Source organism: Pteropus medius, unplaced genomic scaffold (genome assembly GCF_902729225.1).
Source record: "Pteropus medius unplaced genomic scaffold, Ma_sr-lr_union100, whole genome shotgun sequence".
In the NCBI taxonomy this organism is placed as follows: Eukaryota; Metazoa; Chordata; class Mammalia; order Chiroptera; family Pteropodidae; genus Pteropus; species Pteropus medius.
In genome coordinates this window covers 1690935-1717627 of record NW_024342471.1, presented here as the reverse complement: position 1 = coordinate 1717627, position 26693 = coordinate 1690935, and the positions used below count along the sequence as shown (strand labels likewise).

General features: G+C 40.4%; 1 protein-coding gene and 1 pseudogene across 3 annotated transcripts in view; one reads left to right on the top strand and one right to left on the bottom strand.

The window, feature by feature from the left end:
- Positions 1-7864, bottom strand: part of FERMT1 (FERM domain containing kindlin 1) — a 33244-nt gene extending 25380 nt beyond the window's left edge. The window contains exons 1-3 of one of the 3 annotated variants that reach the window (XM_039863743.1): positions 7618-7864; positions 4499-4670; positions 2488-2721 (exon numbers count right to left, since the gene is read on the bottom strand). In XM_039863743.1, coding sequence (XP_039719677.1) covers positions 2488-2721; positions 4499-4649 — 385 coding nt within the window. In that variant the 5' untranslated portion in view covers positions 4650-4670; positions 7618-7864. Of the gene's footprint in view, positions 1-2487; positions 2722-4498; positions 4671-5774; positions 5798-7617 lie in introns of those variants that run through there. The other 2 variants (XM_039863745.1, XM_039863744.1) reach the window with 2 other exon arrangements.
- A 15783-nt stretch (positions 7865-23647) lies between these two features.
- LOC120604047 (uncharacterized) lies at positions 23648-23766 on the top strand (annotated as a pseudogene).
- The last annotated feature ends 2927 nt before the right edge of the window (positions 23767-26693 follow it).

Sequence of the window (26693 nt, the reverse complement as noted above, 5' to 3'; positions counted from 1 at the left end):
ACCAGCATTTCGCTCTTCTTGTGTCATCTATTTACTACCAATTTTTCCCTCCCTCCTTTCTTTCATCCCTTTCTTTCTCGCTCCCTATCTCTCCTTTCCTTGTTTAGCTTTTTAAACAACCAAGGACTCCACCATTTTTTCTTTATGGACAACAGACCTCGAGAGCCTTTTTCTTACACAACATCCGGTAGCTAATTTCCTCCCTGTAGGAGACATTGTTGGCATCCTGCCCATCTTTTCTTGGTCCTCACCATTTCAGTGCACTCTGACCTGATTTCCAGCAGCAGCTAGGACATGCATCTCTCTGCCCCAGGGCTTGCTCTGGATGCCAGAATCTGCACTGCTCAGATACAGATACAACAGGCCACACAAGTTCAGAGAATTAACGCTCCCCAAGAGCAGCCCTCAGTGACTAAGGAGAGGATATGTTAACACCCCAGTTCCTTCATCTTCAGGGTGGGAGAGCTTTGAGTTATGTCTACACTGTCCCCCTAAGGTCCCCAGCTGTCTGCAGTGTTATCTGATTGGTGACACTCTCTTATTTGTGGCCTTCTTTCCCTAGACTCACATCCCCACCCTCAACCAGGGTTTCCTGGCATCATCTCCCAAGTAAACAAATATTTGTACTTGAATCCTTATCTCAGAGTCTTCTTCTGGAGAACTCAAACTAAGAAGAAGACCCTAATTTTTCTCCATTAATCAAATATAATTATCATTGCCAAACAGAACTCCTGATAACCATTAACTTCACTGAGCTGCTAGGATCCCTGTTAAGAGCCAAGGAATGTGGATGTCTGAGTCTTTGGGCCACTTTCCTGGAGGTAAATGCACTGATTCCATAGATTCTCCCGCTTCTCAATTCAAACACTACCACATGCTGAGACTGCTCTATCCTCTCCCGTAACCAAGGATGTCTGATTGTCAAGTTACAACATGTACCTGTGACCATTCTAAATGCATAATTTATACACAAAACCTGAAGACAATCAAAATGTCCAGTGGAAGCACCACAAACAAAACAAACAACAAAACTAAAAACCTTCTATCTCCAAGCCCAAGATTTGTCTTTCCTTTTCACATGGCTAAATTTTATTTTAGTTTCAATCGATTAGATATAAAAAGCAATTATTAGAAGCACCAAATTGAGCCTTTTAGACCTACCATAAAGATATAATCTGGAAAGAAAAAAAAAGAACATCTGACTGCTTCTGTTTATTTTGAAACCAAGTTTTCGGTCCCAGCTCCAATGCATGCTTCCAGAGAGTGGAGTATATCATGTTATTTAATCATTTACATTTTTTTCAAATCCTCATTAGAATAGTACTGCAATGCCCTGGCACATACCATTTGTTCACCATGCATCAGGGACACTGTGGAACTTATATTCTATAATGGAAGGTTCATTCACTTGATACTCAACAGTTATTGAACAGGTAATGTGTGCCAGGCATCATGCTGGACATACTCAAAAAATGGTTTCAAACTGTCATCACCTTATTTAAAACCATACCAGCCTCCTGTCTCCACTACTGGCACTCCCAAGCCTACATATACTATTATATTTTTTCCTGTTTTTCTACTATTTCCTTTTAACATTTTAGTTTTTACATTTATTATTTACTTTCTGTCTCTCTATGCTAGAACGTAAGGCCAAGGAGGGAAGGGATTTGGGGCTTTTTTATTACTAACATATCCCTAGCATTCATCACAATGTTTGCCTAATCAATATGTATTACCTGAAGGAATAGGTGAGCAATTTATAGTTTAATGGAGAAGCTAGATCACTCATATTTTGTACATACTGTGTTCAAATGCTGAATCTTAGCCTTGGAACAAAAAAATATACCTACATACTTGTAAAAATATAAAATAAGTACATGTTCACGATGCAGGGCTTGTTTCCATTACAGAAGTCCCACAAAGAAGAAATGGTTTGGGCAGTGTTATTTCTAATGGCTGTTAAACTCATGAGACACCATCTCATAAAGAATTAGTTTCCATTCCATAATTAACTGTACTTTTCTGCTTAAAATAAACACCACAAAGGATTTTGGTAGACAGCTATTTATTAGAGCCAAGTGTTATTGAAGCAATTAAAACACTGCAACGTCACTATCTCAAAAACAATAAAGACACATTGGCTCTATGGTGATAATGATTTAATGGAACTCTTTGCCTAAAATATAATGATTTTACTATGGCTTAGAAAAAATGAATGTTTTTGAGGAAATTGTCACGAATTTGTCTCTTCCATTTACAAACCTCTTTAGAAATGGAAACGAATCTGATTTATTTCAAAAATGTTCTATTATGTTTAATTCCACTTAAATGGCTCGAGTCCCCAGAACTGGGCTTGAAAAGTGTGCTTTCTAACAAGGCAGTATTTTGTAAAGCCAACCACTCAAGGTAGGCAGAAAGCACACGTTGTTTTCCTCCCCTCCTTTGCTAAGAGTCCAAAGGGCACAGAGGCCCCTCCAGGGTACTCACTCAAGGTTTTGCAGATGTCACTGACAGCTTTAAAAACCACGGCGGAGAAGCTGACTCGCAGTCTCACTGTCTTCACATTTGGTAGGCGCAGGCGAAGCATTTTATGCTGAGGGGTGAAGAGCAGCTTTGCATCTGCTTGGACTCCACATTTGTCCAGAGTCCAGTGCGTTTTCAGAAGCCAGCAATGCTTTTGTTCCCACCAAAGGGCAAAGTCTGACCAGTCTTGGGCGATGTCTGCAAAAAAAGAATAAAACAATGAGGTGCAAAGAGAGGGAGCGCTCCAGGGAATTCCACTGTGTGCAAAAACTGAAACAAACACGGGCTCTTCAGTGCCCCTCCTTTACAACCCAAGGTGCAACAATTCTTGGCTTCTCTTCAAAGTATCTAAGGTGGGGCAGGTGGAAAACAAACTGGACCTTACCATTGCTGGTATTTAAATATTATGGAAGGGACAAAAACAAACACATTTTGTTTATGATAAAATGCTAAAGTTCTTATTTCTCTATTAGAAATGTATCCTTACACCACTGGATCGAACGGGAATATCACTAGCTCCCGATCCGAGTTCACACAGTAGTACTATAAAGCTGACTGTTCACTCTTTGCGGTAACCTCCAACTCTCCTATCAGTGCCGGCATATTCCAAGTTTCCCAAGTGTCTACATTGAAATCAGAGCTGAATATTTTCTTCATCAACATGAAACTTCCTTCTCCTTCAGTGTTGGCACCAAAGTTGAATCTTTTCCTTTTGTTAATGTGGGAGTCAATAGTCAATCTTATATCTTGCTAAATTAAGAGCTACCAGAATTTTATTTACTTTTTAAAAAAAGATTGTTTCTCTCTTTCGCTCTCTTTTTAAGTTGGAAACCCTTTCTCACAATGCTGTTAGTAGAAAGAGAAACACCGTAACTATTTTGGAAAGTCAATTAATTCAGCAATTCCTCTCAGAGCTATATATACTCACTATATATACTCACTAAAAGTCATGTACTATAGCAGCCTTATCTTTAATAGCCCCCAAATGGAAATAACTCAAATGTTTATCAACAGGTAAATGGATAAACTGTGGCATGATCATACAATGGAATATTACACAGCAAGGAGGAGAAATGAATCAAAACTGTATGCAACAATACGGATAAATGTCACAGACATAATGTTGAGTGAAAGAAAGCAGATAAGAGTCTATCCTGTATAATTCCACTTTCACGTAGTTCCAAAACAAGTAAAATTATTCCTGTGGTGTTAAATTTAGGACAGTGGTTACCCTTGGTAGGGCAGTGACCTGGAGGGTCAGGTGTGGGACTTGGGTTGGGGAACAAGTAATGTTCTATTTCTTGAACCACCTGGGTGGCGGTTACATGACTTCAAATGTTCACTGAATTGTACAGTTATGATAAGTGTACTTTTCTGTATCTATATTATACTTCAATTAAGACCTGCTTAAAAAAAGCTTTATCTAGTGTAAATGAAAAGTCAATATCCGTGGTCTTAGAAGATAAAAATAAATACAAAAAAATAGAACATTATTAAATTCTAGGTTGATCATGTTGACTCCTGATGTGAAGACTCTGACCCTAAAGACTTCTCTTTGTTTAAACAGGGAGAGTAGCAAATGGTGGGTAAGTGACAAAAGACACATCAACACCAAGCTGACTTTATCACCGAGCAATCAAATATTAACAGAGAATTGACAAAGTAGTCTAAAATGACCCTAGATGTCACCAGTAGAATGGGCCCCATCCCTGTGGAAATACAGTATTATACCTACTGAGGAGCTTTTGCTTGTCACGACAGACTCAAATTTTTACAAAGGTGGTCAGGTTCAGTTTGAGGCTCCTGCAGACCCCCCTGTTTCTCTCTGACCTGTGGGGAGGGGGCTTACTCTCTGGCCCCATTACAACATGGATGATCAGAAAAACTTAGATGATCAGACAACCTAGATCAGCCATTGAGTGGTGATGAAACAGGTTTTCAAATACAGAGAAACCACAAAGAAACAGTAACTTACTGATCTGTTCTACTAACTTGAGCATCACTCCTCCAATATGCAGGTCTCCAGACACCCTCAGAGTGATGTCTTTCTGCTCCTCTTCATTTGGATGGTCAACTCGGACAACGAGCTCCCAAGAAGCAGATGCAAAGTCACTGGATGAGAGCATTGTGGCAAATGAAGGTGTCTGCTGCATAAAGAGGCAGACATAGATCAGAACACAAGAAGGAATCTGGAGCTTGCCAGCAGACCCTGCAGAACAAAACCTTTTTTTTTTTAAATACTAGCCTCCTCTTGAAAAAAAATCTGCAGGGCTCCCAGTGTCCCAGATATTAAATTCAGCATCTTAATTCTAGAGACAAAAAATCTCAAGCTTTCAAAATTTATGTACTTTATCTTTTCACTCCCCCAAGACTACTTGGTTTTTTATTTTCTTTGCCAGCCCAGTGCATCAATTTTCATTTTCCCTCTCTACTGATTTTCTTGACCACGTCTGAACTATTGTAGCAATAGGCAACAAATAACAGCAATCCTTCATATCTCTTTAAAAAAAACAACTTTATTGAAGCATAATTTGCATAAATAAAACACAGACTTTAAGTGTCCCTTTGGATACATTTTGTTGTATGCAAATTATACTTAGATAAAGTTGATTTTAAAAAAGGATGTCATTAAAATCTCTATCTGTAATATATATACATATGTATTATTATATTCCTTCTATAAATATTAATGACATCTTCTGGTATGAAAAAAAAGTTATAACAAAATAATTTCTATTTTAGTTATATAATATGAAGTCTTATGTTAAATGCATAAGATAAGCTCATTCATAATTATTGTCATGTTACCATTTTATATCCTATAAAAGTTGATAAGTAAGAGCATCGATTAAGTTTTGGGACACATCTTTGGCAAAAGATTTAAAACAGGAGTGTCAGATACACAAAGCTCAGTTTTCAAACTACAGATAAGAGTTTTCCCTGCCTTGGAGGGACTAAACTAGAATGAAAGAAGCTAAGCAGTATCAAATTGGAAATGTTTCAGCAGGTAATAGGAACGTTAGAATCCAAAACTGGAACTTAAAATGTCAGCTCTCTTATCTTTAAACAGAAGACAAATGATACTACCCTATCTTAACTATTTTAAGATTTAAAAGTAAAAATCAGTCATTTAAGTGATAACAAATCTTTTTCACTTTAGTAGGTAAAGACAGTTTATGAGAAATCCACGTTTTCATAAAGCCTACTTTTACGAAACATCAGTGCACTCAAATTCCTAAGAAAAGGCTGACCTGGCAAAGTGCACACGAGTCCCCCACGGATCTTATTATCACGCAGGTCCTAGTCAGCGGATCCAGGTGGAGGTGGACACCCTGCATTCATAACAGGCTCCTGGTGATGCTGGTCTGTAGCTCACACTTCTGAGTGAAAAATTAGCTCCAGGGCTCAGTTCCTCCCTTTCACCCATCCAAATCAAGATTAAGCCAGTGACAATGGCGACATCTGAGGAACACTATTTCTAATAATAAGCAATAATTAAACCACCAGTGTCATACCAGTTTTGTGTTCATCTGAAACTGTTTACATGTATAAGTAAGCTTCAGAGAATCTTAAAATACATGAAATAGATAAACACTGCACATCTGAACAGGCATAGGACAGACTTTGTTTGAATCAATTCAAAAGTTCAGAAGTAGCTCTTGATATTTTTATGACCAGAAAGACCTCAGTGATGTAATGCTTGTACCTTGCGATGCACACAGGTGCACCTAGAGACCTCGTGTATGGGCAGTGCCAAGCAATGATGACCCTGGGCCTAACTACTCGCCTCGCTGTCCTCACCAGCCTCAGCAATCATTTATTATGAAACTACCGTGTGATGTACTCCGTGTTAACTGCTGTCCTTGTGTTATCTCCATCCTTTCAGCAATCCCATTTAGAAATGAGGAAATGCAGGCTCAGAGAGGCTAGGTAAATTGTCTGAAGTCACACAGCAAGTTAGATAGTGGAGCCCAGATGGAAATCCAGGTCTTTCTAACTCCGAACTCTTAACCCCCACACTGGGACACATCATTAATAATGTTGTAATGCCAATATAAAGTAAAACTCTTAAAACCACATGAGCTAGACTCTCAGTACCTTTCCTAAGCATTTCTACTAACATAATCCTTCCCAGCGAGGATACAATAAAGATATGACCTTCACAGACAAACTCATAACATGGCATTGAACTGTTTGACCTTAAGATCTTAACAATATCTAAAATGCTATGATTTGTGATTTAAAATGTTTTGTACACAAAGAAAATAATCTGTCTTTTAAGGTGAGTCCTTAGCGCTTATTTCAGGAGCAATCCGGTATAAGGTCCTTTCTTAACATGGGCAATCAAAACACTTCTCATCTAGGCAACAGATGGTGGTGATTCCCTTATAACTAAATCCAGGTTAAAATTAGACAATCTGGTTTCCCCACATTCCTCTCCTATCTTTTTGTGCCTTCATTTTTGAGTGAACCTCTCATCTGCCGCAAGTTGTTACTTGCTGAGCAGAGCAGCAAACTTCAGCCGGGAAAGCGCATCTCAGAGACCAACAAGAAGCAAAGGGCACCGGCAGACCTGCCTTCCCTGGGTGAAGCCCAGCTGCCCACTTTCTCCTATCCTTTATGAATACGCAAGAATTAAAGCCAGAGAAACAGACGGCGAGACAGAGACACACATGGTGAGCAAGACGAGAGGAAGGCAGGCAGAAAAGAAGGAAGGAAGGAAGGAAGGAAGGGAGGGAGGGAGGGAAAATAGTTGCAGATACTTTTTCTGGATGAGAGTGTGTCCAAAGGCCTGCCTTTTGCCAGCTCTACGAGGTCCAGGGGCCCCGGGAAGTATGGTGGATGAGTGGAAACCTGCCCCTTAGCTCCACGAAGACAGCACCCGTAGCTGGACAGTTTATTTTGCGCGGCGAGACGCGCAGGGCCAGAGAAGGTGGTGGCACGCCGAAGACATTATTTTTAATTCAACAGCCATTGAAGTGCAAGAGGCTACAGAAAGGAAGGGGGCAGAGGTCTCTGGAATCATTGGTGCCCACCACAGCCTCCCTTCTCCGCCGGTCTGCCACCCCCGTACCCCTATCCCCGAGCACCCACCTCCTTTCCCGGAGCCTGCGGCGTGCAGCCAAGCAGACCCGCACCGGGAGGGCTGCGCCCCTAAAGACCAAGGCAGAGGCCACCCAGGCTGAGTCTGGGCGGGAGCAGGGGATCTCACAGTGGCGGCAGCTGCTCCGCTGGGCTGCGGCGGGAGAGCGCTGCTGGCAGACGCCGGGGCGAGGGAGCCCAGGTATCTCCCGCCCAGGCGCGGCACCCGCCCCCAACGCCACGCGGTGAGCGGTGTGCGGCGTCCCCGCCCTGCGTGGCCCCCAGAGGCACGGCCAAGGCCAGCGCGGCACGGCAGGCGAGGGCACGCCCAGCTCCAGGCCTGCTGGGTCTCGCTCCCGAGAGAGGAGACGCGCTCCGCAGCCTTTTTAAGGGCAAAGGATGGTCGACGGGCTGCTACGTGGCTGGAGGGCTGGGGGAACCTGGGACGCACGCTCACCTCCAGCGCCCTTCTTGCGATCTCTCATCTCGCCCCTATCCCACACTCCTTAGACCTTTTCCAGTTGTCCCGGTTCCCTGAGGCCCGCAGGAGACGAGCCCAAGTGATTAAAGTGTTGCTACTTCCCCTGCCCTCCAGGTACACCCATCACTTACACTCCCGAGTGCGTCCAGGCCCGGAGACTCCCGGCTCCAGGCTAAAACTACCGCTTCCGTTTTAAAGAGCCTGGAAGACCTTTGATAGCCAGGTGGAAGAAACAAAAGCGGTTCATCCCTGAGTAAGAGGGTGATGTAAACCCCAGAGGAAGGCGAGGCGCCCAAAATGCGCACAATGGAAGACCCCGGGGCAACCCAAGGGCACACCCCATGCGGAAGTCTGGCATGGCTCACCTCAGATTCACCACCCAGCCCTGCAGGTCACCTTCCTGTCGGATTCACTTCCAAAGAAAGCCGAACGGTGAGAGATCTTGGGCAGTTTACACAACCTCCCCAAGCCTCTTTTGTTCCTATTACACACATTTGTTGGGTGTTTATTATGTGCCAGGTCTTGAGCTGAGCTCAGTGGATACAGTGGTTATAAAACAGACATGGAAATTATAGTTTCCTCATTTGTTGGATGAGTAAAGGGATGGAATACCTGCCACCATTCCATGACAGAATTTCATCCAGTCTGTGGAGGAATTTCATTCAGTATAATACAAGTTTTACCTATTTACATCAGATACATAAAGCCCGTGATAATTTAAATACGAATTTAAAATGTTAGGTAATTTAGAATTGAAATTCTTGTTTTTCGCTTTAACATTACCATATTCAACCATTATTATAATTTGGAAAGTATTTTAAAAGGTCAGTTGAACAATTGCCAAAAATCTGGAATTCTGTAATTAAAACAAAAAAATAAAAAACTTTAAACTGAATTTCTTACTTTGGTAGAGTTTGTCAACTATGGGAATGGGCTCAACTGCCATCTGGACCCACTTCCCTACCTGCCCAACACGGAGTGAACAAATATGCCCTTATCTTGGGCAGAAAGTGTCTAACGACTTGCTTTCTGGATACTGCTGAGGGCTGATTAGAACAATACACGTTCTTCAAGATCTTGAGTGTGATCTCGAAGTGGTAATGGCTTTATTTATGCCAAATTGGTTTCTCAGTTCAGTTGAAAACATCTGGGTTGTGCTAAAGAATCTAACTGGCTTTAAGCTTTTGCTTGGCCTAGGTTATTTTTTAAGCTTTTAATCGAAATATTATATATTTATATTTATGTGCAAGAGCACAAATCATGAATACGCAGCTGATGAATTTTCACATACTGCACACATCTGTGTAATAAGCATCCAGATCAAGAAACAGGACATTACCAGTCCCTATGCGTCCCCTAGTTTCCCCTACCAGTTACTACCACCCCCACCAAAAGTAACCACTAGCCTGACTTCTAACTCCTTGAAAGGGTTTTGCTGAACTTTGTGTCTTATATAAAATGCAATTGGATGAGATATACTATTTCGTGTCTGGCTTCTTTTGTTCAACATGATGTTTTTAAGTTTCATCTATTTTGTGTGTCCCAGGCATTTTTGTTTGTTTTACTTACTACCTGATTATCATTCTTGTGACACAGGGCCAACTCATCCCCCTAAGGTCTTGGGTTAGAAGTGGATTAAAAAGTGTATTTTGGACTTCAAAATTTCATACATACATAAACAAGCAATACACACCCTTTCTCCCTCTTAAAAAAAAACCGGGAGAATCAATACTTTGAGTCAGTTATTTCATCAATTTATACATATCGATCACGCAATGAACTAGCTTATTTATTCATTCAGCCACTGTCTAACTGTGAACTAGACACCGTACTATGCGCTAAAAATACTTAGAGTAACTAGACACAGTCTTTATCTTCAGATAGTAACTCTGAAGATGTGGAATTCAAAAGAGGGGTATCTCCTTCTGCCTAGGTGTGTGGAGTGGTGGGGAGTATGAGAAAAAGCTTCAGAAAGAAGGTGATTTTTGAGACAGACTTTGAAGCATTGGCTGAGAACTTGATAGCTGCCTAAAAAACTGTTTTAAGGTATTTTTTAGTTAGCAGATATTTATTATGCTTCAGTTAGCAGGGGTGGAGGATAAAAAGGAGCTATATCTCCTGACCTCAAAAGTTTACATGTTCAAGGTGCAAATATTGCAACAGTTTCTATTACCAGATACCCATATACTGAGAAACTGATGTGATAATTAGTATCCTCGAAATATAAGTTAGTCATGTCTACATTATCATATGGGATATGAGTAGATTGGGCTCTATGAGAGATGCGGCCATGTTCTGTACTCACTGAACGGAAGAGGAAAATAGTCAAGTTAGAGGGCCTTTGAAAGTCCTGGTTACTTTAACTTTTAAATACAAGTGACTTTCTTCCTCTATTATCTTCCCACTTCTACTGGATGAGCTCTCAAAATGAAAAAAATTCTGTATTAATTGAGAGAGAACGAGAAAGCTACTGGGAGGAGAAAAGAGGTGGAGTTTTTCTTGATTGATGGTTTTGTTGGACAAAATAGTGTGTTCTCTAATGTAAGTTTCTTTATTGAGTACACAACTTATAAACATGCTCAAAGTCTGGCAGCTAAGAAATGGCAACATGGGTGTTAATGGAGAACATGTTCTGTTCAGCGCAACGAAGCAGAATGTACCTATTATAGCTACACCCTCCTTTCCAGCTGGATGGCTAACGAGCACTTTCTACGCCCAGGCAAGTTCTATAATTTTCTTCTTGCCAGGATGGAGAAGGTGTGTCCTGATGTATGCACCAGCACTAGATGAAGAAAGGGGAAAGAGAGGGGGGAAAAAAAAAAAGAAAGAAAAGAAAAAAGAAGGCCTTGCTAGAGGCCATGATGGAGTCGCTGTTAAAAATGAGAGAGCAAGAAAGATGGTGCCTTCCTCCCTTTCTCTCTCTCCCTCCCTCCCCCCGCTTCTCTCCTCCTTTCTTCCTTTGCACCTATCTCAGTCAAAGAGTACAAAGGATTACACTTGATAGAGGATATACACTGACAATTGTCTTCTGTCTCTCCTGATTATAAAGTTTGCTTCCCTGGAGAAAACTGTTACCAGTTTCCCCTGGAACCTTCTAGAGATAGTTTGTGCATATAGATTATTTTTGCTTTTTGTGCAGGTGAAAGCATTCTATACATATTGTTTTGCATTCTTCTTTTCTCACTTTAGAATATCTTGGTTGTAGCAAACATCAATCATATTCATGGCTGCCTACTGTTCTTGGAAAATCCTCTTTATATTTGTAGAAATCCATATGTTATTATCCCAGTCTAGAAATCAAAACTTAAATTCCCAAGCTCCCTTGCAACTAAGACACAGCCCTATGACCTAGACTATGTCACTCAGATACACTCAGGTACAACTTTAACTTGGATGTGACTGAGATGCAGAGACAGGATATACTTGGAGTTTCCAATAGTCATGGGCAAGGATCATTGATGGATTTTAAAATTAGTCAGTAAATTCTGCAATAGCATGAATGGCCCCTAGAGGGTGTTGTGCTGAGTGGAGTAAGTAAGACAGAAAGACAAATACCATACGATTTCACTTACACGTGGAATTGAAAGAAAAAAATACACGAACGAACAAAACAGAAACAAACTTATAGATACAGAGAACATTTTGCTGGTTGCCAGATGGGGAAAGGTTGAGGGGACAGGTGAGAGAGAGGAAGGGATTAAGATGTACAAATTGGTAGTTACAAAATAGTCATGGGGATGTAAAGCATAGCATAAGGAATAGTTGATAATATTGTAATACTATGTATGGTGTCAAATGCGTACTAGATTTATCAAGGTGATCACTACATAAGTTATATGAAAGTCTAATCACTATGTTGTACACCTGAAATTAATATTGTATACCAGCTGCAATTAAAAAATAATAAAATCAGTGAGTAAAAATATGATGAGATATAGGATATTTGTAGTCTCAAGGTATATCCCTGCAAAGTATTTATCAATTATACAGGGATAGATAATAACATTAGAGTGGAGAAAAATGGCAGATATCACCTTAACCAAGTGATCAAAATGAACATCATCTGTAAATAATGCATATTGACCTCACACCCCTCCTCTTTGGATGCATTGAGAAGAGTACAGCATCATTTCCATGGTGTTCTTGTTCAAAATGTATATAACCTCAATTTAAACAGGAGAAAACGTCAGACAAATCCAAATTGGAGGACAATCTACAAAATAAATATCTAATACTCTTCAAAAATGTCAAAATCATGAGAGACAGAAAAACTAAGGAACTGCCTCTCAAATCAGAGAAGATCAAAGAGACATGACAACTAAAAGCCACATGAGAGCCTGGATTGACTCCCGGAACAAAGGAAGGACATTGGTGGAAAAGCCTACGAGATTTGAATATGGCAGTAGATAATAATATAGTATCAACATCAACTTCCTGATATCCATAATTGTATCGTGGTTATGTATGATGTTAATAAGAAGAATATTGGTGAAGTTTCTTAGTGTACTATTTCTGCAAATTTTACATATGTTTAAAATTATTTAAAAAGAGGAAGAGGAGGAGGAGGGGGACAGGAACAGGTCTTGACCCTGAAGCAACTCACCAAGAGGGTAAGGATGGTTGGGGCCTCTAGAGTGAGCCATGACCTTCCAGTAAGCAGAGGAAAGGAAGATCGTGTACAGATGATTATTTTTTGTAACCCAGAGTTTTCAAACAGGGTAGGAGTTTGGGCACTATGTATGGTATTTTTACCCCTGGCAGTGACTTTATAACACGGTATTTCAAATTTTAGAGACTAATGAATCTGTGTTCACCTGTTGTTACTGACACTTAATAGATCTGTGTTCACCTGTTGTTACTGACACTGTGTTCACCTGTAGTTACTGACACTTAATAGATCAGAGAACTTGGGCATGTTTTAAATTGGTTTTGAGCCTCAATTTCTGCTTCCGAAAAGTGGGAATAATTATACTCACTTCGGTAAAGTATTGTGAAATGAGACAATGTAAAACACCATGCAAAGAGCCTGAAACATGGTAAATATTTAATAAATACTAGAGTAATAAATACAGAAGAAAGAGTGGGGGTGTTCTCTGGGAAAGGGGGAATTGGTGACTCTTAGGACATTGCATCTCTTCCCAGGGAGGTGGGACTATGCTCACCTCTCTTCCTTTCTTGCTCCCAGGTAAGGGATCAGAGAAGGGGAGGAATTGTCACTTAGGAATTTATTAACTTTCTCAGACTGCACTACAGGAAATATGTGACAGCCTGTACCCAGTTTAGGAGGAAAAGGGACTTGTCACAATGAGTTCCTTCTAAACCCAGTGTAGGTGTAGGATGCTTTGACAGCTTTTAGAATGATTTCTCTGCTATTTTCTAGTAATGGATGTCCAATGAACATAGCTATTCAGTAAACACTATTGTTATAGTAGTGGGTATGATTTTGAAACATCTAGAAGCCTGAGTGTGAGAATGGTCATATTTCTTTATTTTCCTAAATCTAACTTAGTCTATTGATTTTTGGTTAAAGATGGTTGACTGGCTATTCATATTTATCTCTTCTCCCTACTGAGTCCCTGGTAAAATAATAGTTTAAGAATAAAAGAGTATAAACCTACAATGACCATCAGCCATTAAGAGATTACAACAATTTTCTACAAGATAGAAAATTGAACAAAGAGAGGTTAGTAATGAACATGGAAGGAAGTGAAATTCATAGTCTAAAAGTATGTGAAAATGAAGATGCAACTGAGACTTTCGAATAGTCTCAGAGAAACTCAGGACTTGGAAATGTCAGGAAGACAGACAGTGGAAGTGAGATGTGTCGTCAAAAAGAAGGGCATGAATAGAGATTCTCTATACAGAAAAGTCAGTCCCCCACTGTCACATTTAGGGTGAGTGTGTGGCTGCCAGATCTCCACCCAGGTGGTTAAAATCTGGAGGGCTCTACTCTGTAGAAGTTAAATGTTTCCTTTGAAAGAGTAACTTGGTATCAAGGCCAACTCCTAATTATCCTAAAAGGAAGCTTACCAGGGAAACTTTGGACACTGGGCCCCCAGCAGATGAGAAAAAACAACAACTCCTCTTTCTTAAACATTCTCAAACATTTGAAGAAATTCTCAAACATTTGAAGAAATTGTCCGCTATAAAAGAGACAAAATTAAAAGAAAATTTTAATTTATTTTTTCCAGTTTTATTGAGATATAATTAATGTAACAAATTTAACAGGAAAAAAAGTAAGTAAAAAGATAAGAAACCTAGAGGATCAATATAAAAAAAGAGTGAAAATACAGTGGAGTAAATTGTCACAGACTAATAATGAGAAACCTCCCAGAGACAAGGAACATGAGTCTCCAGTTTAAAGAGTCTACTGGATATCCAATAAATGAATAAGAAATAGCCACACCAAAATACAGCATTGTGAAAAGATCACTGTAGAAAAATAACAAACTCAAAAGGTTTTAGTAAAAAACAGAACAAAACAGAACAAAACAAAACAGTTTACTATAAAGAAACCCAGATCAACATTTTATACCCAGCCAGACTATCAATCAAGATATTTTCAGACATGGTAAGACTCAGAAATTTAATTCCCATATATTCTGTCTTAGAAATGTTCTCAAAGATGAGCTCTAGAAAACAGGAGTGAACCAAGAAAGAGGAAGAACCAGGATGCAGTAGATTCAATCTAGAAAAGAGGGAAACTCGAGGGCCCTGGGAAGAAGTGCCCAGGGCAAAAGGAGACCTCATGGAATATATAATATTATAAGAAGTTTGGAAAAAGATTTGGGATATGGTAAAGGAAAATAGTGCAAGAAAAAATAAAGTACGAAAAATCTGGAAAGCAAAGGGCTGTAAACAAGGAAATATAACTTTTTCACATTCAAAAATTAATTTGTACACAAAGCAAATAAGACTAATTATGGTTATGAAATGGAATGCAAACATCATAAATATAGTATAATAAGAATGATATTTGAGGACAGAGGCTCCTGCACTCAGGACCATTCTAAACCTCACTCTAAGTACCTCATCATCTGTTCATTTGTATCCTTTATAATTAACTAATATAGTAAATATAGCATTTTTGTGAGTTCTGTGAGTTGTTTGAGCAAATTATTGAGCCTTGAAGGAGGGGTGGTTGTGGGAACTCCTGACTTTATAGCCAAGTAGGACAGAAGTTTGGGTAACCTGGGAGATTAATTCTTGCAATCAGCTTCTGACATGAGGGCAGGCTTGTGGGACTGAGCTCTGGAACCTGTGGAGTTTGACACTGACTCTGGGTAGTTAGTGTCAGAATTGGATTGGATTGGATTGGATTGGATTGGATTGAATTGAATTGAATTGAATTGAATTGAATTGAATTGAAGGACACCCAGTTGGTGCGAGAAGATTAGAGAACCGGTTAGAGAAAAAAAACCCTTTAGTCAACCTCAACGATGTAAAAATAAAGGTATAGGGATGGAATTAGGAGTGAAAGAAAGGCAGAAAAGATGAAAGCAAATGTTAGGGGTGCTAAGAGCCTCATATTACAAAATGGGATGTCAAAAGATATGGTTGATAGAGTAATCAAGTAATCTAGGCATTACTATACTACTTGAAGTAACAAAAATAACCAAGAGAAGAACTAAAATGAAAATGAATTTAGATATACCTATATTGAGATGTGAGAGTTGTATAAGAGAATTTAATACTCATCTATTATAGCTGGAAGTCCATAGATGATGTCTAAAATTGGTAAATTAAGAATTAGCAGTCAGACATATTGTATAAAGTTGATTCTCATTATTCATAGGAGTTATGTTCCGTAAAGTTGCCGTGAACACTGAATTAGCCAACACTGAACCATTGCTCCTAAGAAAAATATGTAAAAACACATATACATATCTCACATAGATCATAATCTTAAATCTAAAAACAATTCATTCTGGTAGATCCTATTTTTAAATTTTTTCCTGAGGTTCAAAAGTGTTAAGTGACTGTCCTGAGGCATCCCATTAATAGGTGCCAGAGTTGGGATTCCAGCTCCCATCCAGGTGGCCCCAGAGCTAGAGCTTCTTGTATTGCACTACACTGCACACTTGTCTCTATCCTCTGGTCACCCCTGTAGGAGAGCTGAAACAAGAAAGCAGAGTGTTACTTCACCGCATGAGCTGGACACAAGCATGTTAGAGGGGACTCAAATTTTTTGTCGCCCACCACAAAAGTGTCTTGAGTATTGATTTCGGAGTTGCACGTAAATTTTAGCTGGTAGGTGAATTCACAAATAGGGAATCTATGAAAACAAGGCTTGATTGTATAAAGATACGGATTTAACACCCAAAAGAAAGAGCTAAAAGAATTAGAAATGGTTGCCTCTGGAGAACAGGATGCTGGATGATAAAGAGCAATGCGTGGAACTGTTGCTTTTCATCAAATACAACAAATTTAAAATGAATAATTTTTCAAAAATATTTTACATCATTCCCTCTCCTACACCTTCTTTTCTCCTCCCACTGGGCTGGTGGGAAATCTAATCTATCATTATTGGGACTTTACGATTGAAAATATTCATGGCAGCGCTATTCACAATAGCCAAGATATAGAAGCAACCTAAATGCCCATCAACAGACAATTGCATAAAGATGTTATGGTTCATATATACAATGGAATATTACTCAGCCATAAAAAATTAAATCCTACCATTTGCAATGAAATGGACTTAGAGGTTATTATGCTGAGCGAAATAAGTCAGCCAGAGAAAGACAAATACCATATGATTTCACTTATATGCAGAATCTAAGGAACAAAAAGAACAAACTAGTTGAAAGCAGACTCACAAATGTAGAGGACAATCTGGTGATGGACAGAGGGGAGGGGATTAGGAGGCTGGGAGAAAGGCGTGAAGGGTTAAAGAAGTACAAATTAGTAGTTGATAGATGGTCACTGAGATGGGGAGCACGGCATAGGGAATGCAGTCAGCAGTAATGTAACGGCCATGTGGAGAGTCAGATGGGTGACACAGTAATTGGGAGGATCATTTTATAAACTATGTAAATGTCTAACCAATGTGCTGAATACTTGCAACTAATAATAAAATAAAATAAAATAAAACACTAAGAAAATAAAAGAAAAATGCTTTATAAATTATTTTATAAATATTGCTGTAAAAAGAAGTTCCAAATGAGAGGCCCAGACAGTGAGAGCTGTGGGTTTCAGTGCAGGAGGTTTAGTGCTGATGGTGGGGTTGCTGAAGGCGCCTGGGAGAGGTGGACTTTTCAAATGGGAGCGATAATGTCTCCCCTTGGAAATCAGCTGCTGTCTGTCTTACATCAGCATCAAGAATGACAGCAGGAAGAACATTCATTGCAAGTGAAGAGACCCATCTCAAATGAGCTCAGGGAGAAAAGGAGTTTATTGGTCATAACTAAGTCTAGAGGCATGGCTGGATCTGTGGTTTCACCAGAGCCCTGCTTCTTTCTCACAGTCTCTTGGCTGTTTTCCTTTGTGATGGCACCATTTTCAGGCTGATTCAACACGGGGAAGAGGATGACCTTCGCCATCCTCATTATGAACACACAATTGGAAATGCTGAATAGTTCTGACAAGGTCCTGGGAAGGCTTCCCACCAGCCTAGCCTGGGGCACATGCCCCCTGGCACGTGCCTGCTCCTGGGAGAGGGAATGAACCTCTAGTGAATCATATGGACTGAGGAGGATTCCTATGAAATGGAAGTTAGAGGCTTCTCCAGAAAAAAGAAAAAAAAAGAAAGGTGCTGAGCAGACAAGAATTATGTCTGCTATAGCCTTGCTGCTCAAAGTGTGGTCCAGGAATGTTTGAACAGTTGCTGCGGTCATGACAATGGCACTCCTCTAGCCATGTCTATCCCACTGGCAGAGGAGTCTATGGGGCTAAGTGCAGTGTACACCAGGAGTCCACCTCTAGACCCTTCTACACCTTACCTTGGGGATCAGAGGCTCAGTAATTCCCTGTGCAAATGGCCCTGAGCATGTTCTGGGGCCTGCATGTCCTCTTCTCCAACCACTGGACTTTGACCACCCAGGTTCCAGTGGATTTTCAACCTGACCTGTGGGGTAGGGTCTCAGGACAGAGAAGAGCGGTGTCCGGGATCGCCCTTGCTTTCCAGGGTGGACCCACCACAAGTGTGTGCCTTTCCAGGTTTGAGCAGGCGGCCAAGGGACCTCACAGTGTTTCCACCAAACACTGTCCCTCTTACTTCTTGCCCTTCCCTTCTTTTCTCATGGCATTTGTACTACCTTTAAGGCACTTTGGGTTTGTCGGAGGAAGGAAAAAGGAATGATCCAAGTGGGAGAGAACTCGGAAGTAGTTTATGAAGAATTGAATGACCCCACCTCCAGGTCTCCAATATCATAATCTACCGCAGTTCATGTTTTTCTTTGCTCCCATGGACAAATATCCCTTACCTAGATTTGGTCATCTCTTACTTGCATGGTATTTTACTTTGGTACTGAATCTCTAGTCAGCTGCTTTAGAAAGAAAAGAGTAGCCAAAATCATTTTTTTACCTACTCTGTATCTGGGATTTGGCTGGGGCGTATACACATGAGGCCATCATGCTGTGGAATGGAGCCAGGGGAGGGGAAAATACCTGAGCAGGGTGCCCACCTGGGCCTAATGGGATATCAATCTACAATAGGTGCTCAAAAATATTCAATGAAAGTGGCTTTCTGTGCTTGCTTCTGTCTGCAGCGCTCCCTGGTAGGTACTTGAGCTGCTTTACCAGAATGTTACCACTAGATGTCACTGTTGTCATGTTTGCAAATCCTATACCCTTCATTTCCTCCCACATTTTCCCCACCTTGGTTTGATTTCATTAGATTTAGAACACAAAGATGTCCATTTTCAAGTTAGAGAGCAGATTTTCCTCTATAAATTATCAGAATCCTTGCTTTATTTCCATGTTGTCACTGACTTTTCATACCTTTGTTATTTTCCTTGCTCATTTTGGGTATATGAAGGTACATAGTTGGGTCTTAAAAAATTTGAATTGAATTGAGACGAGGGAGTTTCTAGGGATTTGAGAAGGATAGTGTCCTACTGTAACTTACTGCAGTACTATTTATTTTTTAAAAATTAAGTAAATGCTTTGATTCTACCAGCGTAAGCCAAATTTGGTGTGAATTTGAAAAGGAAAAAAAAATCACTAACCTCTAATAAAAAAGTAGCATTTCCTTTTATTGTAAATGCAGGCAACAAATCACAGTAGTAAAAGTACCTGGGACTATGCCACTCACCCACAGAAATCACAATTTTTCATATCACATTATTGCAGATAATTTTGAAATATATACATCCATCTGCACTTCGAAATTAAAGTCATTACTGGATTAATTCTTAGATCTTATAAAGTATCAAAAGAGAAGTGCATATATTACTATATCATAATTTAAAAAAGTAGTTTGATAATTGTATTCAGTGGAATTAATTTCTTTTGTAGTCTTATGTATGTTATTTAATGCATTTAAAAAGCATTATTCTGAGAGGGGGTTCATACATTTCACCAGGATGGCTGTGGTTGATAGAATAATGGCCCCTAAAGATGTCCACATCCTGACACCCAGAACCTGTGAAATGTCATGGCAAAGGGGGAATTAGGATGCAGATAGAATGAAGGTGGCTCATCTGCTGATCTTGAAATGGGGAGGTTGACCTGGAGAATCCAGGTGGGCCCGGTGTGATCACAAGGGTCTTTATAAGCGAGAGAGAGAGGAGTTGGGGTCAGAGGGAGAGTGGAAGAAGTGATAACGGAAGAGGCTGGAGTGATGTGCTTGCTGCTTTCAGGAGGAAAGGGGCCTGCAAGCTGAGGGACATGGGCAACCTCTAGAAACTGGAAAAGTCAAGGAAACAGATTCTCTCCTGGAGGCTCCAGAAGGAAATAGCCCTGCTGACACCTTGATCGTAGCCCTGTGAGACTCATTCTAACTTCTGACCTCCAGAACTGTGAGAGAATAAAGTTGTATTGTTTTAAGCCACCGAGTTTACGGTAATTTTTTACAGCAGCACTAGGGAACTAATACACTGGCACGAAAAAAGTTAGGAGCCCCTGTATCTAGACTAATCAACAGTTAAGGACAGTTCTATCTGTGTTATGGGTGGCGAGAGGGTGATGGTGAATTAAGGAGTTGTCTACTGCTGCGTAACAAACTACCCAAACTGGAGAAGCTTAAACAATAAACATTTATTATCTTATAGTTTCTGTGGGTCAGGAATTTGAGACTGACTTAGCTGTGTGGTTTTGGATCTGGGTCTCTCATGAGTCTATAGTCAGCTGAAGGCTGAACTGGGGAATCTGCTTCTAAGATAGTGCATTCACATTGCTGTAGGCAGGATACCTCAGTTTCTTGCCATATGGTTCTCTCCAAGGGCTGCTTGAATGTTCTCACAATGTGGCGGCTGGCTTCCTTGGATGGTCTAAGATAAAGAGCAAGGCAGAAGCCACGTGTTTTTTGTGATCTAGTCTCTGAAGTCACACCATCACATCCATAACGTTCTATTCCTCTGAAGGGAAGAGGGAGGAATTAGGCTCCATCCCCAGTATCAAAGAATCTGTAGATATATGTTAAACTACCACACAGACTATTTCTCTGTCTCTTTGTTCCTTTAAAAAATTTCTGTGAACAAACCCATACCAAGAGCTGAAGCCAAGAAAATTTGAATAGTGTAAATGACTGACAAGACTATATATAGAAATTTTCATTTTAATTTAATTTATCTAATTCATTAAAGCCTTATTTTAATCAAATTAGCAGTTGAAATCTTAAGCCAAAGAAATAAAGTCCTTTCTTGTAGAAATTCTGTCATTATCAACTTGGCCTGGAATAGTGTTTTTTTTTAATAAACTTTTTATTTTGGAATAACTTTAGAATTACAGAAAAGTTGCCAAGACAGTACAGCAAGATCTCATATGCCCTGCAACTAGTTTCCCCCGTTGCTAATATCTTACATTACTAAGGTACATTTGTCACAACTAATGAACTAATATTGATACACTATTATTAAAGTCTATACTTATTTTGAATTTCCTTAGTTTTTACCTAATGCCTTTTTTTTTTTTTTGAGGAGTACATTTTTAGAGTAGATTTCTTCTAGGTGTCTCTGGCAATGAAAACAAGTAGGTATAGGGAAGAGGACAAAAACTCTGGAGATGGATTTGAATCTTGTCTGCATCACTTGCTACCTGAGGGTCTTCAGTCAAATTCTTTGTCTCGGTTTCCTCACCTGTAAAATAGGAATGATGATACATCGTAGAGATATTGTAAAGATTAAACAAATTCATATATGCCAAGCACTTTAGATAAGATGTGGCACATTAGTCAATAGGGGATAGCTATTATTATTATTGAATTCGGAGTTTCGTGAGGTAATCTGACCCAGAAATGATACTTCCTGTACAACATGGTAAGTGCATGGTCTCCATCAGTGCCTGGGAATGATTCCAAGGCCTTGTGCTGAAGTGACATACATGGAGTCTTGAAGAATGGCAGGGGTAGAGGGTGGGGATTGAGGGGGAAGGGCCCGAGAAATGAGAAGAAGGTGTCCAGAGAGAGGGGTGGCGTGATGGGCGGTGTAGTGGTATGAATCAGCCTGGGAACTTTGGAGAAGGCAAGCAGCTCAGTAATTGAAGTGGCGAGTGGCCAGGGGCCGGGTCCAGGGAGGCTCACAGCCTGTGCTGGGGAACTTGGACTTTTCTATTTCCTGTGGGCAATGGGGAACCACTGAAGGATTTTTAACAGGGGAACAACTCAAGTCAGATTGGCAGCCTGTAGAATGGATTTGACAGGGCAGCAAATCAGAGATAGGCCATCTAATTTGGAGGATTTTACAATACAACAGGTGAAAGTCATTTTTAGTGAGTGGAAAGATGTTAAAGGCATATTTAGTGGGTAAAATTAGCCAGACCTGGTGAATGCAGAAGACGATGGAGAGGGAGGCTATATTAGTTTCCTAGGGCAACTATAACAATTACTACAAACTTGGTGGTTTGAAACAACACAAATTTACTCTCTCACAGTTCTGGAGGCTAGAGGTCCAAATGCAAGGTGTTAGCAGGGGCACGTTTCCTCTAAGGCTCTAGGGAAGAATTCTTCCTTGCCTTTTCCAGTTTTAGGAAGGCTGTTGGAGTTCCTTAGCTAGTGCAAATGTAACTCCAATCTCTGCCACCATCTTCACATGGCTTGCTTCTCCGCATCTCTTTGCTCTTTCCTCTTCTTATAAGGACACTAGTCATTGGCTCTAGGGCCTACCCTAAATCCAGATAACTTCCTCTGAGATCCGTAGCTAATTATATCTGCAGAGACTCTAAGGCTATATTTAGTTGGGGTTCTGGGTTGAACATAAATTCGTGGGGTATACTATTCGACCCAGTATAGAGGTATTTAGGATGATAATTAATAAGAAGACATAAAGGGAGACAGTAAAGAAATCATTCACAAATGAGTGAAGAGTGAAGTAGAGACGGGTTAATGTGGCAGTGAGAGCGTAGCTCTTTCCTGAACTTTCCTTCTCTCCTAAGCATGTGGCTACACTACAATTCGTAGTATTCTTTGCAGTTGGGTATGTTCATGTGACTGATTTTTGTCCAATAGAAAGTGAATAGAAGTGATGTGTGTAACTCTCAGCCTGTATCACCTCCCACATATGACCAAGTTCTTTTTGCCTCCTAGAAGGCTGACTGGAATGAAGACAACCCCTGAAGAACTTTTAGAGTCTAGAAGTTGAAGATGGCCGTGGCTAACCTTTCTATCCCCTGCCGCTGAATCATTGCTTTGAGGAGAGACACTTAATGATAGGAAACACTTGTTCTGGAATTTGCATAAATGGGAAATAAACTTATTTTGTGTTATGGCATTAATATTTAGGGGTTATTCGTTACAGCCATTAGCCTACTCTGACAAATACAGCCACTATGGATTGATGATATTGCAGGAAATAGTCTCAAATGCAAGTGTATTTTTAGTTTTAAACTTCTGACATAAATTTACAAAACCCTGGTAGACAACTTTGTCTGGCCTAATGTAGACTATAATATATAATATACAGCAAGCTACAATAGCTACAGAGATCATAGCTTAACAATTCTAAACCATTTTAAACAGTTTAGAAGTAGAGAGAGAAATAAAATGCAGAGGTTTTATGTTCAAGCATAATATACTTCAACAAAAGATGGGACTTTAATTACATTAAGTCTTCCTTGAACAGAAATTAAATTATAGAATGAAACTACTTTCTCTCAATAGCATAATAAATTTAATAAAGAGCACATAACAAGACAAACAAAAGATTTTTTATCAGACCAAAAGTGATATCTCAATGCTTAATTTTGCTTTATAAGTAGAGAGGTACATATACTTTTATCAAGCTGTCTTGGGAAAGCTTTCAAGAAAGTTTACTTGATTATTTATTTTCAAATCTTATTTTTTTAAAGGTAAGGAGACATTTTGTTTGTATTTAGAAATATATTAGATTAATTTAATATTTGGCCTAACCTTGTTGCTGTGCAAACCAGGCTACCACCATTAGGGGATTAGAGAAGCTGAGTGTCGTCTATGGCCATGCCACCCTGAACAAGCCCAATCCCACCTGATTTCGGAAGCTAAGCAGGGTCGGGCCTGGTTAGTATTTGGATGGGAGACCACTTAGGAAGACCAGGTGCTGTAGGCGTAAAAAATAAAAAATAAGGGATTATAAGCTGACAAGGTTCTTGCAATCCGTGAGGTCAACCAAGGCTTGCCTCGCCTAAAAAAAAAAAAAAAGATAGAGAAGCTGAGTACCATGTCTGGATACCGTCATCGAAAGGACAGTGATTGAGGATCACATCTTAAAGGTCACGATATGTAAGGCTAGGCAAAAGAACGTGACACTGAATGAAGGTTCAATTTTCCCTGTAACCGGCAAGCAGCAGCAAGGTTGACAGAAAAGAAAAATGGAATATTAAAGCAGCAGATTAAATTATTAACAGTTAAAACCACGTTGGCCGTGTGGACTAAAGTAATATCTCTCCCAGGCTTTAATACACATGAACTATCAACTTGTAGTATCTGTTGTCCCATCTGCCAGACTGGAGTCCCCCGCTGATACACCCACCACCGTAAAGGTATGGAAGTCTCAGGAGACAGTTGTTGCCTCAATTCTCATTGTGAATCAACATGCTATGCTGTTGGAGATACCAAGGCCCATCATGCCTGGGAGAGGCATTGCCTATGGGAATTTGCAATGGGACATCCCACTAGGATGAGTGAGTAACTTCACACCTTTGGGTGAGAGGGGACTACTCAATCTCCACTGGATCCCATTGTCCTACCACAAGCTGAATCTGTTGAAATATACTATACTTGGAATGGAACACACACCATTGAAAGACGGGCAAGGATAAGGATCCTGGTGTGGCATATCCTGCTCCCGGCCTTTCTCCTCACATCTGACAGGACTGCCTCCCTATAAGCCAACACGGATGGTATGCACAGCCTGGTTAAATTCCTAAAGTTTGCAGCCACATGAAAATCTACGGATGAAGGCATAAGTGTAATTTTTACAGAAGGGGAAGACCTTCTGTGAGAATACAAGTTCCTACAAAATTCCTGTGTTTTTGACCTTAGACTCCTCTAGTGTCTGGTCATGGGATGGTCACCTGATGGGAACCCCTTTCTACAGTGGGCCCATTCAAATGCCCAGCAAAGGATTCAATCCACCTGTGGGGTAAGTGGTCAGCAGCCCCTCCCTAGCTAATCAGAATTGCCATGGTGATGTCCCCACCCCAGGAAGGGGACTGGAAAGCTCTAAAGCAGTACATTAAGGAAGAACAAGTAAGGACTAGTACTCTTAAGATATCTAATATTACAAAGACTGATCCAGAAACCTGGCCTGCAGCACATACTTTCAATAACCCTGTGCATGGGTTTTCTTTTTCTGTCAATCAAACTACACAGGAAGCTCATCACAATGCTGACTGGAAGGGTCCTAAAAGTACCATCAGATCCAGGGTGGCTGTGCTCAGATTTAGGATGAGTTCGTCTGGCTCACCCTGGCCTATGGACATTTGAGCACATGCATACCCCTGTGTTGAGAACAGAGAAATTACTCAAAATAGAACCAACCAAATTATACCAGGAATGTGGAATGGATAACACTGGAACTCTGTAGTCATTCTGTCCCAATCAAGGATAGCAACTGGTTTGGCACTGACTGGTCATGCCACCCAGGTGTTTATTGGGTAGTCCCGAATGGGACCCAATGGTTTTATGGCACAGATCTTTGGCCATGGCTTTCACCCTGGGTTTTCCCTGGGCACAGGGGAGAATCCACCTCATAGCTGCAAAAATTACCAATGTCCCTCTCCTTGAAGCCAGATGGGCAAGTTCTGCTTCCCACTGGTTGATCATTTGGCCATCTCTGTTTCCTCTGTTGGTCTGGAGGACACTATAGCACACATAGAAATCTTTACTAAATTCACCCAGCAAGTGTCTCTTTACTGAACACAATGACAGCTGGCAGAGTGTCTCCTTACTGAACACTGAAATGTCTCTATTGAGAAAAGCTCTCCGCCAAAATAGGATGAACTTGGATATTATTACTTCCTTGCAAGGAGGCACCTTTGCCATTATTCAAACAGAATGTTGCGTGTTTTTATCTGATGAGTCTCCGAATGTATCATCTTTATTAAATCATATGAGGACACAAATGAATGTCCTGAGTGCTCTGACCCCCAGCCTAGGAGACTTAATAAATCAACGGTTCACATCATGGGGCTCTTGGTAGAAAAACTGTTACTTATTTTGGAATCATTATCTTAATCTGTGTATTCTCTTCCATGTACCTAGGTCGTTGTTATGGTTTCTGCCTCTAAAGCCGCCAAATGAGCTTTCTCCATGTTAATGAAATCCCTTGTTTACTGCTCAGGGCATATTATGGAGGAGGGGGGCATGTAAGATTGTAAGAGCCTGTCACAAGAGGTGATGTGTTGGAGGCAGTCATTAAGAGGATGTGACCGCTGGTTGACCCTCAGACTGGACCCAGACAATCGGAAGTGCCTCACCCCTCCCCTGTCCTTGCAATGTACATTCTCCCCACCATTCCCACAGTGGGAGCTGTTTTCAAGGACACAGCCTTAAGAGAACAATGTGTTGTTGAGACATCTGGACAGTATACTTGACTGAACCTCCTTAAGGCCTCTATATAAACTTTCAAGATTCTGAGGGGCAGGTGCAGAGACCTACTCATCTTGCAGCAAGTATTCCTTGCTCAATCTAAAGTGATCTGCCTTTTTCATCCACACCACTTTTTCATTGGTCTTTCCTTGCCTTTCGGGTATGGGATCCTGTTTCAGATTTCACCCATGAAACTCCCGAGGTTCAGAACTAATATTAGGTACAAATGAGACAGAGATCATGTCTTCAGCAGTCTCAAGATACATTCGGGACAGATTATGATATAGTTAAATAGCCTGGATAAGACTATAATGCTAGAGATATCTAATTTGTTCTTTGAAAACTTGTAAGTATGTTACATTTGTGTTCCCTAACATCTCATTTCTTTACCTTATAAGGCAATAACCTGTTTATTACATAGTAGCACTCAACTAGAGAATTTAG